The sequence below is a fragment of the Aotus nancymaae genome, unplaced genomic scaffold, assembly GCF_030222135.1.
Source record: "Aotus nancymaae isolate 86718 unplaced genomic scaffold, 86718_ANA_hifiasm-v0.15.2.pri h1tg000020l, whole genome shotgun sequence".
In the NCBI taxonomy this organism is placed as follows: Eukaryota; Metazoa; Chordata; class Mammalia; order Primates; family Aotidae; genus Aotus; species Aotus nancymaae.
Window position 1 is genome coordinate 41,843,943 of NW_026988432.1, and position 15,415 is coordinate 41,859,357.

General features: G+C 40.1%; 1 protein-coding gene across 6 annotated transcripts in view; it reads left to right on the top strand.

The window, feature by feature from the left end:
• ZSCAN30 (zinc finger and SCAN domain containing 30) overlaps positions 1-14,103 on the top strand; it is a 29,272-nt gene extending 15,169 nt beyond the window's left edge. For 5 of the 6 annotated variants that reach the window (XM_012447251.2, XM_012447253.3, XM_064379271.1 and 2 more), the window contains 3 exons: positions 852-1,363; positions 1,641-1,779; positions 10,638-14,103. In XM_012447251.2, coding sequence (XP_012302674.2) covers positions 956-1,363; positions 1,641-1,779; positions 10,638-11,569 — 1,479 coding nt within the window. In that variant the 5' untranslated portion in view covers positions 852-955 and the 3' untranslated portion in view covers positions 11,570-14,103. Of the gene's footprint in view, positions 1-832; positions 1,364-1,640; positions 1,780-10,637 lie in introns of all 6 variants that reach the window. The other variant, XM_064379272.1, reaches the window with a different exon arrangement.
• Positions 14,104-15,415: the final 1,312 nt, after the last annotated feature.

Sequence of the window (15,415 nt, forward strand, 5' to 3'; positions counted from 1 at the left end):
ACCTTGCCCATTCTCCGTGGTCCCTTCCTGACATTTCACCATCATTTCTAATTTAGTATCCACCAAGATTGTCCTGGACATCAACCCATTCTGTAATAAAAATAAATAAAAAGAGCAAGTGCTGTAGAGTTGAGCAACCTGGGTTTATGCCTCGACTTTGCTATTCACCAGTTTGTAGGCTTGGACAAATTACTTGGCTTTCGGGAAACTTAGTTTCCTCATTTGTAAAATTGAGATGATAATGCCTTATGGTGTTATTGTTAAGCTCCAGTAAAACAGTATTTATAAAGTGCCTGGTCCATAGTAGGTGCTTATTAAGTGTGAGTTCCCTTCTTTTGGGATGCCCCATAACATAATAGAAACAGCTAAAGACTTTGGTTGCAGCCCAGTTCTGCTGTCCACTGGCTGTGTGTCTTTGGTCAACTTATGACTTTCAGTAGCCCCGTTAGGAAAATGGGCATAATTTTGATTGTCTTATAGAGTTAGGAAAAGCATATAAAGTTTATGTTAAGTATCTAGCTAGTGCTCAATAAAATGGTGGTTATTTCTGAGATGTAATCATATACTATAGTGTTATTCTTGCTTTCTATAATCTACAAGCACTATTTTATTATCCCTAGTGTTGTTCCTAACAGTATTACTAAAGGTCAAATTGATTTTATCCATACTCACACTTTCTCTTTCACATCCTGAAAAAATCCTGAATCATCTATAAATGTATTATTTATGTGGAAGCCCCCTGTTAGTTTTCTGTACAGTGCTATGCTCCCTGGCAACTGGCCTTCAAAAACTTGTATTTATATTCCAAGTGCATATTTTCCCTGTGTAACAGGAGCATTGTCCACCCTCAGGAGCATCCTGAAGAGTTGGAATTCAGAAGAAATCTCTCAGACGCAAATCTCTTATCTCCTCCCTGCCTCACCTGGGCAGGCTTTTCAGACTGTCTCTGCGCAGAATGTCAGGAGAGGCCACGGTCTTGGCCTACCGTGCCCCAGAAGAACAGGAAGGACTTCTAGTTGTCAAGGTTGAAGAAGAAAATTATGTTTGGGGCCAGGACTTTGGCCTTCAGGGAAACTCCTGGAGCCAAGAGATATTACGGCAGCAGTTCAGGCAGTTTAGTTACTCTGACTCCACTGGCCCTCGGGAAGCTCTGAGCCGGCTCCGAGACCTTTGCTGTCAGTGGTTGAGGCCAGAGGTGCACTCCAAGGAACAGATCCTGGAGCTGCTGGTGCTGGAGCAGTTCCTGACCATCCTTCCTGAGGAGCTGAAAGCTTGGGTGCGAGAGCATCGGCCAGAGAATGGAGAGGAAGCCGTGACTATGCTGGAGGAGTTGGAAAAAGAACTCGATGAGCCAAGGCAACAGGTAAGAAGTAGACATTTTTGTTTGATTTATTGTAAGTAATGGGTAATACATTGTGATTGGGGCATTGACTCAGCTCTCAGGTAATTACACATTTTCTTTCTTTTGGGTTATTAAGTATTCACTCGTTGGGTTCAAGTCACTAGGGTTCTTAAGTCCTATTTTTTTTTCTGTAATCATTTGAATGAGTTTTTGATTCTTCTTATGCTGCCCTGTTGCTCTAGGAGTTTTCTACTTGTGTATCCTCAGAATGATAGTGCTGGTACTTGATTACTCCTAGGACACGGCTCATGGCCAAGAAATGGTCTGGCAGGAAATGACATCCACAGGAGCACTGAAGTCTCTGAATAGCCCGCTGAAGCCCTTACAGAAGCAGTGCAAGAGTGAGACTCAGGAGCCCGAGGCTTTCCAGGAGAGAGGTGAGAAGCCCCAGTCCATTTGGGGTTGAGGATGGAGGTGAGAACTGTCAGTCTGTGGCATGGTTCATTCTTAATGACAGCCACTTGTGGTTATCACCAAGTATTGTGGAAAAGCTTCTTTGCCTAGAAATAGTCTTCCTTTGTCTATGCTTAGAATCTGAAATTCAAGAATCATTTATAACTTTGGGTTAACAATTAAAGTCTTTAGTAAAATTCTATAATACCCATAATTAATTTTTTCTCTCTTTTTTTTTTTTTTGAGATGAAGTCTCACTCTGTCACTCAGGCTGGAGTGCAGTGGTACAACCACAGCTCATTGCAGCAGCAGCCTTGAAACCCTGGGTTCAAGTGATCCTCCTGCTTCAGCCTCTAGAGTAGCTAGGACTACAGTTGTACACCACCATGCCTGGCTAAATATCCATAATATTCAAAGATCAATATTCTGTTATTTAATTTTGGCTTAATTGGCAAGGCAGTCCCTAAGATGGACATGAATACTGTATCAGTAATAGAAACCACATAATCACTTGAACAGGGAAAGTTTAATATTAAGAATTATTAATTGCTAAGTGTTATAACAGAAAGTCAAATTCCAAAGAATATAGGAATAATAGATATAGAGTGTCTCTAGGACTGAAGCAGAACATACAAGGTAGGAACAAATCTGCAGGAGGGTGCCACAACTTCCCCTTCCCTGTCAGGGCTGAGATCCAGGCCTTGCTGGAGAGGGCACAGCTATAGCCCAGTGGATGGAGATGCCACTGCAGTGCTAAGCTGGTAGAACTCATTGAGGAGCCACACTCTGGGGTGCTAGAAGCTCCTCATAGGGAGGTGACCTGGTATAGAACTCACTGGGAAGCTACCCATAGGGATGGTGTCTTTGGAAATCACTGGGGTGTCCACTGCTAGGTGTCCCATGTGCTACAGAGACAAACACAAAGAACATGCCAGAACCAGGAAGAAAGGTCCTTTCTTCCAGTTCGTCTGCAACCCCCTCTATTGATAAAGCTGACATCATGCCATCTGGCAAATGTTCCACTATCACATACAGGACAATGAAGCGTAAATTTGAAACTGAGGCAATAAATTGATAGCTGTCACAGATGCCAAGGATTAGAACTGAAAAGACTTTGATTATGTTATTGGCAAAATCATCCTTATGGGCAGCAGATAAATTAGGCGTATTACCTTGTTCTCATTAATCTTTTGTTACATCTGACTACGCTTCTGATTTTGTCTTAACTAAGCAATTTTATTAACTTCCCATAAGCTTAGCTATAATAAGAAAATGCCCTCATTCAGTGTGGTCCATGTGATGGTTACATTACTCATTAATTCTCATTCTGGTTTTATTACTGAGTTTCGTGGGCTTGGTTAATGAGCATCTACCCCAAAAGATAAATTTATTTTTTGTATGATGATAAAATTAGGTATATGTGGACATAAGCCCAAGGGCCAGATGCTGGACCTCAGCAGTTCATCAAAGGAATCCTTATCATCCATCCACTGCATTCTTCTGGTAAACTCCCTCCCAATCTTCCCTAGGCATCGTACCCTGATACTACCATTAGTCAAGCAGGCCTTCTTAAGTATCTTCAGAACCAAGCAGGTGCTACATTAAAATGGGTTTTGAAAATTCATCTCAAAAGAGGCCAAGGAGGAAGTCAGACTGTCTCTCTTTGCAGATAACATGATTCTATGTCTTCTAGAAAACCCCATTGTCTCAGCCCCAAAGCTTCTTAAGCCAATAAGCAACTGCAGCAAAGTCTCAGTATACAAAATCAATGTACAAAAATCACAATCATTTCTATATACAGAGATTCTTATATCTCTATGCCTATACTGCACACCTGTACAACAATAGACAAGTATAGAGCCAAATCATGATTAACTCCCAATCACAATTGCTACAAAGAGAATAAAATACCTAGGAATACAGCTAACAAGGGAGGTGAAGGGCCTCTTTAAGGAAGACTACAAACTGCTGCTCAAGGAAACCAGAGAGGACACAAACAAGTGGAGAAACATTCCACGCTCATGGATAGGAAGAATCATATCATGAAAATGGCCATACTGCCCAAAGTAATTTGTAGATTCAATGCCATTCCCATTAAACTACCATTAACATTCTTCACAGAATTGGAAAAAAAAAAAACTACTTTAAAATCTATATGGAACCAAAAAACAACCCTTATAGCTAAGATAATCCTAAGCAAAAGAACAAAGCTGGAGGCATCATGCCACCTGCCTTCAATTTGTATTATGAGGCTACCATAACCCAAACGGCATGGTACTGGTACAAAAACAGACACAGACCAATAGAACAGAGTAGAAATCTGAGAAATAAGACTGCACATCTACAACCAGTCGATATTTCGCAAACCTGACAAAAGCAGTGGGGAAAGGATTCCCTATTTAATAAATGGTGATAGGAAAACTGACTAGCAATACACAGAAAATTGAAACTGGATCCCTCCTTTACACCTTATACAAAAATTAACTCAAGATGGACTAAAGACTTAAATATAAAACCTAAAACTATGAAATCCCTAGAAGAAAATCTAGGTAATACCATTCAGGGCATAGGCATGGGCAAAGATTTCATGATAAAAATGTCAAAAACAATTCTAACAGAAGCAAAAATTGACAAATGGGATGTAATTATACTAAAGAGCTTCTGCACAGCAAAAGAAACTAGTATCAGAGTGAACAGATAACCTACAGAATGGGAAAATATTTTTGCAATCTATGTAACGAAGGTCTAATATCCAGGATCTACAAGAAACTTAAACAGATGTACAAGACAAAACCAAACAACCCCATTAAAAAGTGGGCAAAGAACATGAATAGAGACTTCTCAAAAGAAGACATTTATGCACCAATAAACATGAAAAATAGCTCAACATCACTGATCATTAGAGAAATGCAAATCAAGACCATAATGAGAAACAATCTCACAGCACTCAGAATGGCGATTATTAAAAAGTCAAGAAAGAGCAGATGCTTGCAATGCTGTGGAGAAGTAGGAACACTTTTACAGTGTTGGTATGAATGTAAATTAGTTCAGTAATTGTGGAAGACAATGTGGCGATTCCTCAAAGACCTAGAGCCAGAAATACCATTTGATCCAGAAATACCATTTGATCCATTACTGGATATATATTCAAAGGAATATAAATTATCTTATTATAAAGATACATGCATGTATAGTTCATTGCAGCATTATTCACAATAGCAAAGACATGGAATCAACCCAAATGCCCATCAATGATAGACTGGATAAAGAAAATGTAGTATGTATACGCCATGGAATACTATGCAGCCATAAACAGGAATGAGATTGCGTCCTTTGCAGGGACGTAGATGGAGCTTGAAGCCATTATCCTCAGGGAACTAACACAGGAACAGAAAACCAAACACCACATGTTCTCACTTGTAAGTGGGAACTGAACAGTGAGAGAACATGGAAACAGGGAGGGGAACAACACACACTGGGCCAATGGGGGTGGGAGATAAAGCATCAGGATAAATAGCTAATACATGTGGGCTTAATACCTAGGTGATGGGTTGATAGGTGCAGCAAACCACCATGGCACACATTTACCTATGTGACAAACCTGCACGTCCTGCACATGTATCCTGGAACTTAAATTTAAAGAAAAGAAAATTCATCTCATGAAGTCCCCTGTCTTAAATCAGGTAAATGTTGAAATCATTTAGGTAGATTATTTCTACTTTCTTTTTTTAAGATCTTGAGGAACAAAGACTGTGGTAATTTCTTAAGTGCCTCTTGGACTTTTTCATATTGTTATTACTGGATGAGTTGTGTCCCTCCAAAATTCGTATATTGAAGCTCTAACCCCCACCCAGAACCTTAGAGTATGACTGTATTTTTTTAGACATAGGACCTTTATAAAGGTTAAAATGAGATCATTAGGGTAGGCTTAATCCAAAATAATTGATGTCCTTAAAAGAAAAGATTAGGGCACAACACAGACCAAGGGTTGATCTTGTGGGACCTAGAAAGAAAGTGGCCATCTGTGGCTGGGTGCAGTGGCTCATGCTTGTAATCCCAGCACTTTGGGAGGTTGAGGCAGGCAGATCACTTGAGGTCAGGAGTTCGAGACCACTGTGAAACCCCATCTTTACTAAAAATACAAAAATTAGCCGGGCGTGGTGGTGCATGCCTATAGTCCCAGCTACTTGGAAGACTGAGACAGGAGGATCACCTGAGCCCGGAAAATGGAGGTTGCAGTGAGCCAAGATTACACCACTGCATTCCAGCCTGAGTGACAGAGTGAGACTGTCTCAAAAACAAAAAACAAAACAAAACAAAAAAAAGTGGCTATCATCTGCAAGCCAAGGAGAGAGATTGGCCTCAGAAGAAATCAAACCTGCTAACACCTTGATCTTGGACTTCTAGCCTCTAGAATTGTGAGAAAAGAGATTTCTATTGTTTACCACCCATTTTGTGGTATTTTGTTATGGAAGCCCTAGCAAACTTACTGTATTAAACTTCTTTCTTATCTCCATATGAAATACTCCCAGCTTTAATTTATTAAGAATCCACTTTATTTTGTTTGTTTACAGAGTCCTCATAAAACACAATTTATACTTGAATGGAGTGAGTACATGGCACTTTGATCTTGTTTTAACTAAGTCTCTCACTCCCTCTGATCCCGTTTGTGTTCTGTCTGTCTGGATATCTTGCTGCTTTTCTCTGGACATGCTTCAGTTTCTCCACATTCATTTGAAGTTTGGGGATCAAGACAAAATAAAATACTCTAATGAGGATCTGATTGATTTAAAATATATTCACCCCCCCAACTCTTATCTGTTATATTTTATAACTTTTTATTTGTTTATTACTTCATAGTGGCAGTATGTTGTTGATTCAGTCACCTTATCAGTAATAGTGGTTCTATCTTTCCAGTGTCCTTGGCCTTAGCAAGGTTTACTCATTCTCCGTTTATGCCTGGTCCCATGGTCATGAATGGCCTTGACTGGGTTCCTCTTAAGTCTCCCTTATGCTAGTCTCTTTTCAGTCTTAAAGTCCTAGTCAGCCCTACCTCTGAAGAATTAATGTGGATCCTTTTATAGCTTTCACCTAGATCATGAGGTTTAAGTTGCTGGAGGGGCCCACTGTGACATGATTGTAAGAGTCATCATGCCATTTTTACAACCTTGAGTTATAAGTTTCTTGTAGGTGTTTCACTAGCTTTATAGTTTGCCTTGCCAGAAGTAGAGCCTGAGATGGAGATTTGGGTGCAGGCGATTTATTGAGGATGTGTTCTTCAGGAAAAATCTGTAATGGAGGGAGAGAAGCAGCATTAGGAAGGGAAAAGAGCAAGCAATGATGTGGTCTCAGTTACAATCTAGCCTTGGTCTAATCCTTGGAGTGTTTCATGGTCCTCTGAAGCATAATTGCACTGCAGAATTGTCTCTTCTTGAGGCAGAGATGGGGCAATGAGGGAGGAAGGTATTTCCTGGGCCAAGTGGCTGTCATCAGCCAGGGTAACTCTCTACAGAAGGAAGCACTTCTGTGTAGTTAGGAGCTGTTTTAGTCCGTTAGGATTGCTATAACAAAATGCCGTCAACCAAGTGGCTCGTAACAACACAGATTTACTTCTTACAGTTCTGGAGGCTGAGAAGTTCAAGGTGCTAGCAGATTTGGTATTTGGTGAGGTCCCACTTTCTCATTGATGGCACCTTTTCATGTGTCCTCACATGGTGGAAGGGGCAAATGAGCACCCTAGGCCCTTATAAAATGGGCACTAAGCCCTCAAGACCCAGTCACCTTCCAAAAGGCCATACTCCCTAATACCATTACCTTGGGGGTTAGGACTTCAACATATGAATTTTTGGGGGACAGAGACATTCAGATCATAGGAAGCCAAAATTCACAGTGGCTGAGGGAAGGAGACATCATATTGGTAAAGGGGAACTAGGTGAGCAGTGGCATCACTGACATAGCATTCAGGCTAAAAGCATATACTCCTCAATGTGCAATTGAAGACCACATCCCTAGTTAAAAGGATTTTAAACCAAACAGGATGGAATTGCTCACTGAAGTGCTGAGCTGGCAGAACTCACTGAGGAGCCACCCCAGAGAACAAGTGGGAAGAACAGGAGGTGTGTTAAAGAGAATAGCTAGCTGCGTGTGGTGGCTCATGCCTGTAGTCCCAGCACTTTGGGAGGCTGAGCCAGGAGGATTGCTTGAGCCCAGCAGTTCGAGACCAGTCTGGGCAACCTGGCAAGACCCCATGTCTACAAAAAATTTAAAAAATTAACTAGGTGGAATGATGTGCACCTGTACTCCTAGTTAACTGGGGAGTCTGAGGGGGGAGGATCCCTTGAGTCCAGGATTTCAAGGCTGCAGTGACATAATTGTACCCTAAACTCCAGCCTGAGTGACAGAGTAAGACTGTTAAAAACAAACAAACAAACAAAAACAGAAGAGCTCTTCTAACAGAGAAACCTGTACTTTATTTCTTCTCCAAAGAGCCTTCTATACATTTGTACCCCACCCTCCGGCCTCCAGACTTGGGCTTGATTATGAATCAGTTTTCATTCTTGGGATATATTAATTGGATTCGTTGGGTTATCTCTATGCCAGTATTTCTAAATAATCAAGTGATCATTTCTTATTGTAATCTTTCTTTTTCTTTCTTTGTTTTTGAGACAGTATCTTTCTGTTATGCAGTGGCATGATCTTGGCTCACTGCAACCTCCACATCCCAGGTTCAAGTGAATCTCATGCCTCAGCCACCTGAGTAGCTGGGAATATAGGCATGCACCACCATGCCTAGCTAATTTTTCTATTTTTAGTAGAGATAGCGTTTTGCCAATTGGCCAGGTTGATCTTGGACTCCACTGGCCTCAAGTGATCTGCCTGCCTCAGCCTCCAAAAGTGCTGGGATTACAGGTGTGAGCCACTACACCCAGCTTCTGCTTGTAATCTCTATTTGTCTTTTCTAAGAATTACTCTAGTTAGCTATCTATTCTGATTTTTTAATATAATAATAAATATATAGTTGAACAAATAAAAATCTTGATGTCTTCCTGATGTATACATCTGAGGTTAGTTTTTCTCTGGTCTCATAATTTGACTTCATGTAGTTATAGAATTTGAAGATATATTTAAAGTGAGATAAGTTACATTGCTTTTCTGATTTTCATTGCCTTTAATTTTGTCCTTACACAATTATATTGTCACTTTATACCCTATATTTGGTACTCTTAATAATTTTACCTATTTATTACTTTTAGAAAATTTCTCATTAGGTTATCAGGTCTCTGACTTTAACCTATTTGGTACTTTTAATTTTTATGCCTTTATTGTATACAAGCATATTTTTTCATAAATGTTTTCTTTTTGAATAAGTGAAACTGAATAATTCAAATTTCTATCTAAAATTTAAGGGCAGTATGAATTTTAGAGGTGATGTTGTGTGTGTTTAATTTCTGGTAAGGAATGGGGAAATGGGAAGCCAGACAGTCCTCTCCTTTTGTCAGGTATCAACTGTGATGCTTTATTGTTGTGTTTGAAGTGTTGTGAACTCAATATCAGAAATAGGTATTCATTTTTATATAAAAATATAATGCTTTTACAAAGCCAAATTTAAATGATTTTTAAGTTACATTTCATTTCAGTGCAACTATGGCCCTGTATCCTTCCAATAGGGAAGGCAGATAGCATAAAGATTGCAAGTTTTGATGTTAAGAATGTTTATTTGAATCCTAAATCCAACAATTATTAATTCTATGGCCTCACTTAGCTTCTCTGAGCTTGTTTCGTGATCTATAAAATGCATATACATTTAGAGGACTTTTGGGAAGATGAGACCAACTTAACAGTTTTTTCAGAATAAAATAATTCAAGTTATATCAGCCATTTCTAGTCACTAGAAATCCCTAGATATAACCAGTAGATGGCTGATATAATATGCTCCATCTCTAGTAGCCTCCTATTATGAGTTACTGTAGTTATCAAGACAGATTTCCAGTAACTCATAACAGGAGACTACTAGAGATGGGGCGTGTTGTGTGAGAGCCAGAAGATTTGGCTCTGGGCAGTCATGTTTTTATGTATAAATGCTCAAAGAAGGAGTTGTCTCCATCCCTTTCTTTGGCCACTTATACATTTTAAGAAGTAAAACTATAAGATTCTTACAAAAGAATCACTGGATGATTTAAGTGAAAAAATTTTTTAATGTTAAAAAAAATTCCCACTTGACTCAATAATGAGTCAGGAACCTGTATGTCTTTTCTCTGGGTCTGTGTCTTATTCTATTTGCTTATAATGATTTGATTTATTTGAAACCTATCAGAATCTGAAATTGCCTTAATGCTTTCTAGTTCCTGCCCACTACCTCTGTTCAGTGCTAACTCTCAGAGTGTTTCTTAATCATATCTTCTGCTCTCCGATGTTGCTGGGAGACCACAGATTTAAGCCTCTTAGATATCTTTCTTTATCCTGATCATTTCTTTTTACTTTTTACCCCCATTATCTCATTATCTAAAAATGCATCCTCTCTAACCCAGGATTGTCTCCTAGCTTCCTGGTTTATCACCAATACTCCTGTTTGTCACTGTTTCCTCTAACTGTTATTTTGTTCACTATCCCTCTTCTCCAATACTAATTCATTTCTTTGTCTACATTACTGTCCGAGGGGGCCATATTTTGCTACCCCAGGCTACTTCTCTGAATTCTAGATTGGGAATCTAGTTTTGAGAATTGTCCTTTTAATAGGTAAATATCTATTTCATCAGGTTTATTTTCTGTTCCTGCTACAATAGTTTCCTTTCTTCTGTCATGGGAAGTAAATGCTACCTGCGGTTTCTATTCACATTTGTAGATGGCAAGATGGTGGCTGGCAAAGTGTTGATGGCAAAGCAAGAAATTATTGAATGTGTAGCCTCAGCAGCTATGATATCTCCAGGAAAACTTCCTGGGGAAACACCTTCCGAACAGATAGTTGAAGAAGCTTTGGGAGGTCTGGACAACTCTAAGAAGCAAAAGGGAAATGCTGCAGGGAACAAAATCAGTCAGCTTCCTTCGCAGGAAAGACATTTCACTCTGGCAACCTTTAACAAAAGAATCCCCACAGAACACAGTGTCCTTGAATCTCATGAGAGTGAAGTAAGTTTCAGTATGAATTCAAATGATATTACACAACAGAGAGTTCACACTGGGGAAAAGTTCTATGAGTGCTTTGACTGTGGGAAGGCTTTTTGCCAGAGCTCAAAGCTGATCAGACATCAGAGAATTCATACTGGAGAGAGACCTTATGCATGTAAAGAATGTGGCAAAGCCTTCAGTTTGAGCTCAGATCTTGTTAGACATAAGAGAATTCATAGTGGTGAAAAACCTTATGAATGTTGTGAATGTGGAAAAGCCTTCAGGGGCAGCTCAGAGCTCATCAGGCACCGGAGAATCCACACTGGAGAGAAGCCTTATGAATGTGGAGAATGTGGGAAAGCCTTCAGCCGGAGCTCAGCCCTTATTCAGCATAAGAAAATTCACACAGGAGATAAAGGCTATGAATGTATTGAGTGTGGTAAGGCTTTTGGTAGGAGCTCTATCCTTATTGAACATCAAAGAATTCACACTGGAGAGAAACCTTATGAATGTAATGAATGTGGAAAATCCTTCAATCAGAGCTCAGCCCTCACCCAGCACCAGAGAATTCACACTGGAGAGAAGCCTTATGAATGTAGTGAATGTAGGAAAACATTTAGGCATAGATCAGGCCTTATGCAGCATCAGAGAACACACACCAGAGTTTAACTCTGTGGGTAAGAGTTGTACAATTGTGAAATGCAAGGAATTCACTGTAGGGGTGAGACTCCACAGAAAATAGAAGTTTCCTGAGAGCAGGACTTCTGTCCTTCCAGCCCAGTTCAGTACTCCAAGAGGACATCCACACAAAGATGTTATGATTATTGACGTGCCGAATGGAAGAAAAATTTTACCCAGGTCTTCTCCAAAAAGAATGGTAGGTATTTCTGTGAAATGCCTAACCCATTTCCAGATGAGACTAATCAGTATGCCCTTTACTCCACTCTCTGCCAACTCATACAATTTTCACTGGGTACCTTCACAGTAGTGTCAGGATTGGGACAGAGATCTTGAAAGAGCATCTTATAAGATGGCAAATATACCTGGAAAGAGCATTTGTATTTTGGCAGGTGGAGGCATGTGTTGAGAGTTATTCAACTATCTGAAATGTTGGATTGAGAGATTGTGAAATACTGAATTATGCTATTAGTTTAATAGTATCTGAGGCACTTAAATAGTACCTAAGGAATGCTGCCTCATTCTGCCCCTTGCCAGTTCTCTCCTCAACCCTGAGTTTCCTGCTGAGGTCAATGCAGGTCTACTTGTTTATTGAGCACCTGCTATGTGCTATGCATTGAGGTGAACATGGTCATTGCCCTCCAAGAGTTAAGGGCTAAGGATATGCATATATACTGAACAGTAATTACAGTAAAGTGTGATAAACGCTTTGGTAGGAAAAATGCAGGGTTCTGTCAAAGTACATGGCAGAGATACCTAAACCTGGTCTATGAATCACTAAAGACTTCCTGGATATGATGACATCTCAGTTAGACCTAAAGGTGGGTAGAAGGTAGTAAGAGCAGGGGAAAAGAGAAGAACAGGATCTAGAGACACCCCTTCATCACGATTCTACTGCAGAAATTGTCATAGACTTAATTTTTTTTTAAGGAATCTGAGGGAGTAATTCAACAAATATTTACTGCCCTCAAGTATAATAGCTCAGGGTCTGCAAGCCTGGTAAGGAGGGGAGGGGACAGGGAATGGGTAATAGTGGAGCCTGGGAAGGCAGATCACTGTGTTTCTTTATGCTTCCCACTTCCTGAGTCCCAGAGTCATGAGACACAAACACTCTAGTCCCCACTGTCTCTCTGGCCTCTGATATGCATTCTTTCCCTATGTGTATACATGCCCGCAGATCACTGTGTTCCTTTATGCTTCCCACTTCCTGAGTCCCAGAGTCATGAGACACACTCCAGTCCCCACTGTCTCTCTGGCCTCTGATACACATTCTTTCCCTGTGTGCATGCCTTTTCCCATAAGATGCACCGGAATCTCTCACCACACTAATTATGAGCACTTTAGGGTCTCATAGGTCACGTTAGGTCTAGGATAGGCTCCCCAACTCAGTGATTCTAAGTAGGAAGAGGGAAACAAACACATGGGGATTCTGAGCCAGGCTTTATGGTAACTAATTCCTGCTGCAGAGAAGAGTCCTGATGAAGGGGTGTCTCCAGATCCTATCTTATCTTCATTGTATGTGCTATAACCTCTGCCTGTAAGTCTCTCTGCTAATTTTTATTTTGGCATTTTTAATTAGCCCACAATTGCTGAGGGCAATTAATTACCTAACAGAAAGTTTGATTCCTTTACTAAGATGTCCTTCTAGATGGTGTCATTTCTAAAGAAGACTTGTTATCACTGCTTGTATTACTTCCATTAGTAATGATCACTTCCATTTTCACACTGCTATAAAGATACTACCTCAGACTTAGTAATTTATAAACAACAGAGTTTAATTGGCTCATAGTTCTGCAGGGCTGGGGAGGCCTCAGGAAACTTAAATCATGGCTGAAGGTGAAGGGGAAGCAGGCACCTTCTTCACAAGGTGGCGAGAGAGAGAGAGTGAGTGCAGGGGAAATGCCAGGCACTTACCAAAAAACCACATCTCATGAGAATTCACTTACTATCATGAGAACAGCAAGGGGGAAGTCTGCCCCTGTGATCCAATCGTCTCCCACCAAGTCCCTCCCTCAACACCTGGGGATTACAATTCAAGATTAGATTTGTGTGGGAACACAGAGCCAAACCATATCACTGCAGTTGTGGGTTAACAGGGGAGGTGAAATTCGGGGGACAGTTCACTCCCTTTGTGTCTAAAGGTTGTGCAGTTATCAAGTGAGGTAGATCAGAATTCTAAAGGGATCCTTCAAATGGATAGTGAGTTGCCTTTCCCTATAGGTGACAATCAGATTTAATGTTTTAAATATCATTTAATAGGTTTCTCTCCTGATTGTGAATTCTAAATGTTGGTAATACAGAAAATGAGAAAGTGTAAATCACCCCCAATCTCACTGCCCATAGAAACGTTAACATTTTGGAGTACTGTCTATTTGTGTTTATTTTTCCCAATCCTGTTATTTTTAGTAAAACTTTATTAAATAATTTTTGGTAACTAATTTAAAAATTTACACTTTTGAGTGTATATGTCAACTGTTTATTATTAGAATGTAATGCAAGATGTAATAAAACTTGAGTTTTAAAAATTTGCTTTGAAATTATTCACTCAGGAATAGGGAACACAATAACATGAATGGAGCTAATGATAGGAGGATGGGGAAGAGGTTGTGGGAAGAAGACAGGGAATTGGTGTTCTCAGTTTCTATTTCCTGGGCCAAAAAATGTCAGGAAACTAAAATAGCCAGTCTCTGGGACTGCGGTTAACCAAAGTGAGGGGGCATCTGAGATTTAGTTGTTGTTGAAAGACAATGGGAATGAGAGCAAAAAGGGCCTCTTTAAACATAAACACATCCTATGTCCACCAGAATGAGGACTCTCTCGTCCCTTTAGAGGAGGTGGCCATATGCACCAGATTGGAATCTTCAACACTAATTGCTGAGAAAGACCAAACTTAGACCTGTGGACCTGCCATGACTTCCTTCTCCCTCAGCAGGTTCTCAATGAGCTCAGAGAGATGAGGGTCAGATTTGCTTTAAATTTCCAATCCTTTCAGCTGGATGTGTTAGTTGCAGGCTATGGAAATGAGGAAGAAGGGGAAAGGCAGGAAACCAATGTTATTGCCTAAATTGCACATTATCTTCTAAAATCTGTTTAAGATTCATTTAAGGTAGACATTATTACTCCCCAGGCTGCTTCTATACCAAAAGAAACAGGACAGCCCTGAGCAGAAGGGAAAGGCATGAATTACTTTTCTTCCAAGAATGAGTGGTGAAGGAAGAAAAAATTTCCTTTGACATTCACCTTATATTGGTCCCCCTTCCATTTCATAAAAAATGGAATGTTGAATACATCAGCTCCTTTAAAGTGAGGGTCTAGAGTTGGAAGGTGACTTGCTTATGGCTACAGAATACATGGAAAAGCTCTAATAATAAAAGACCTTCAAAGATCTCCGCTTCAAAGCTATTGCTTTTCTGAACTGTAAATCTTTCAGGCACGTAATTGCTTTTGCACCAGGATTTATAATTTGTAGTCTTTTTAATATACTATGTGTGAGATGGATATGTTTGCCATTGTCATTTTACCAATGATGAAAGGATTAGAGTTAACAAGTTAGCTAATTTTCTGAGACTTGGAAGAGACAGAGATGCTATGAAAAGCAAGTTTTTTTTTTTTTTTTTAGACAGAGTTTTGCTCTTGTTGCCCAGGCTGGAGTGCAATGGTGCAATCTCAGTTCACTGCAACCTCAGCCTCCCCAGGTGCAAGCAATTCTCCTGCCTCAGCCTCCTGAGTAGCTGGGATTACAGGCATGCACCACTACATCCAGCTAATGTTGTATTTTTAGTAGAGATGGAGTTTCTCCATGTTGGTCAGGCTGGTCTCAAACTCCTGGCCTCAGGT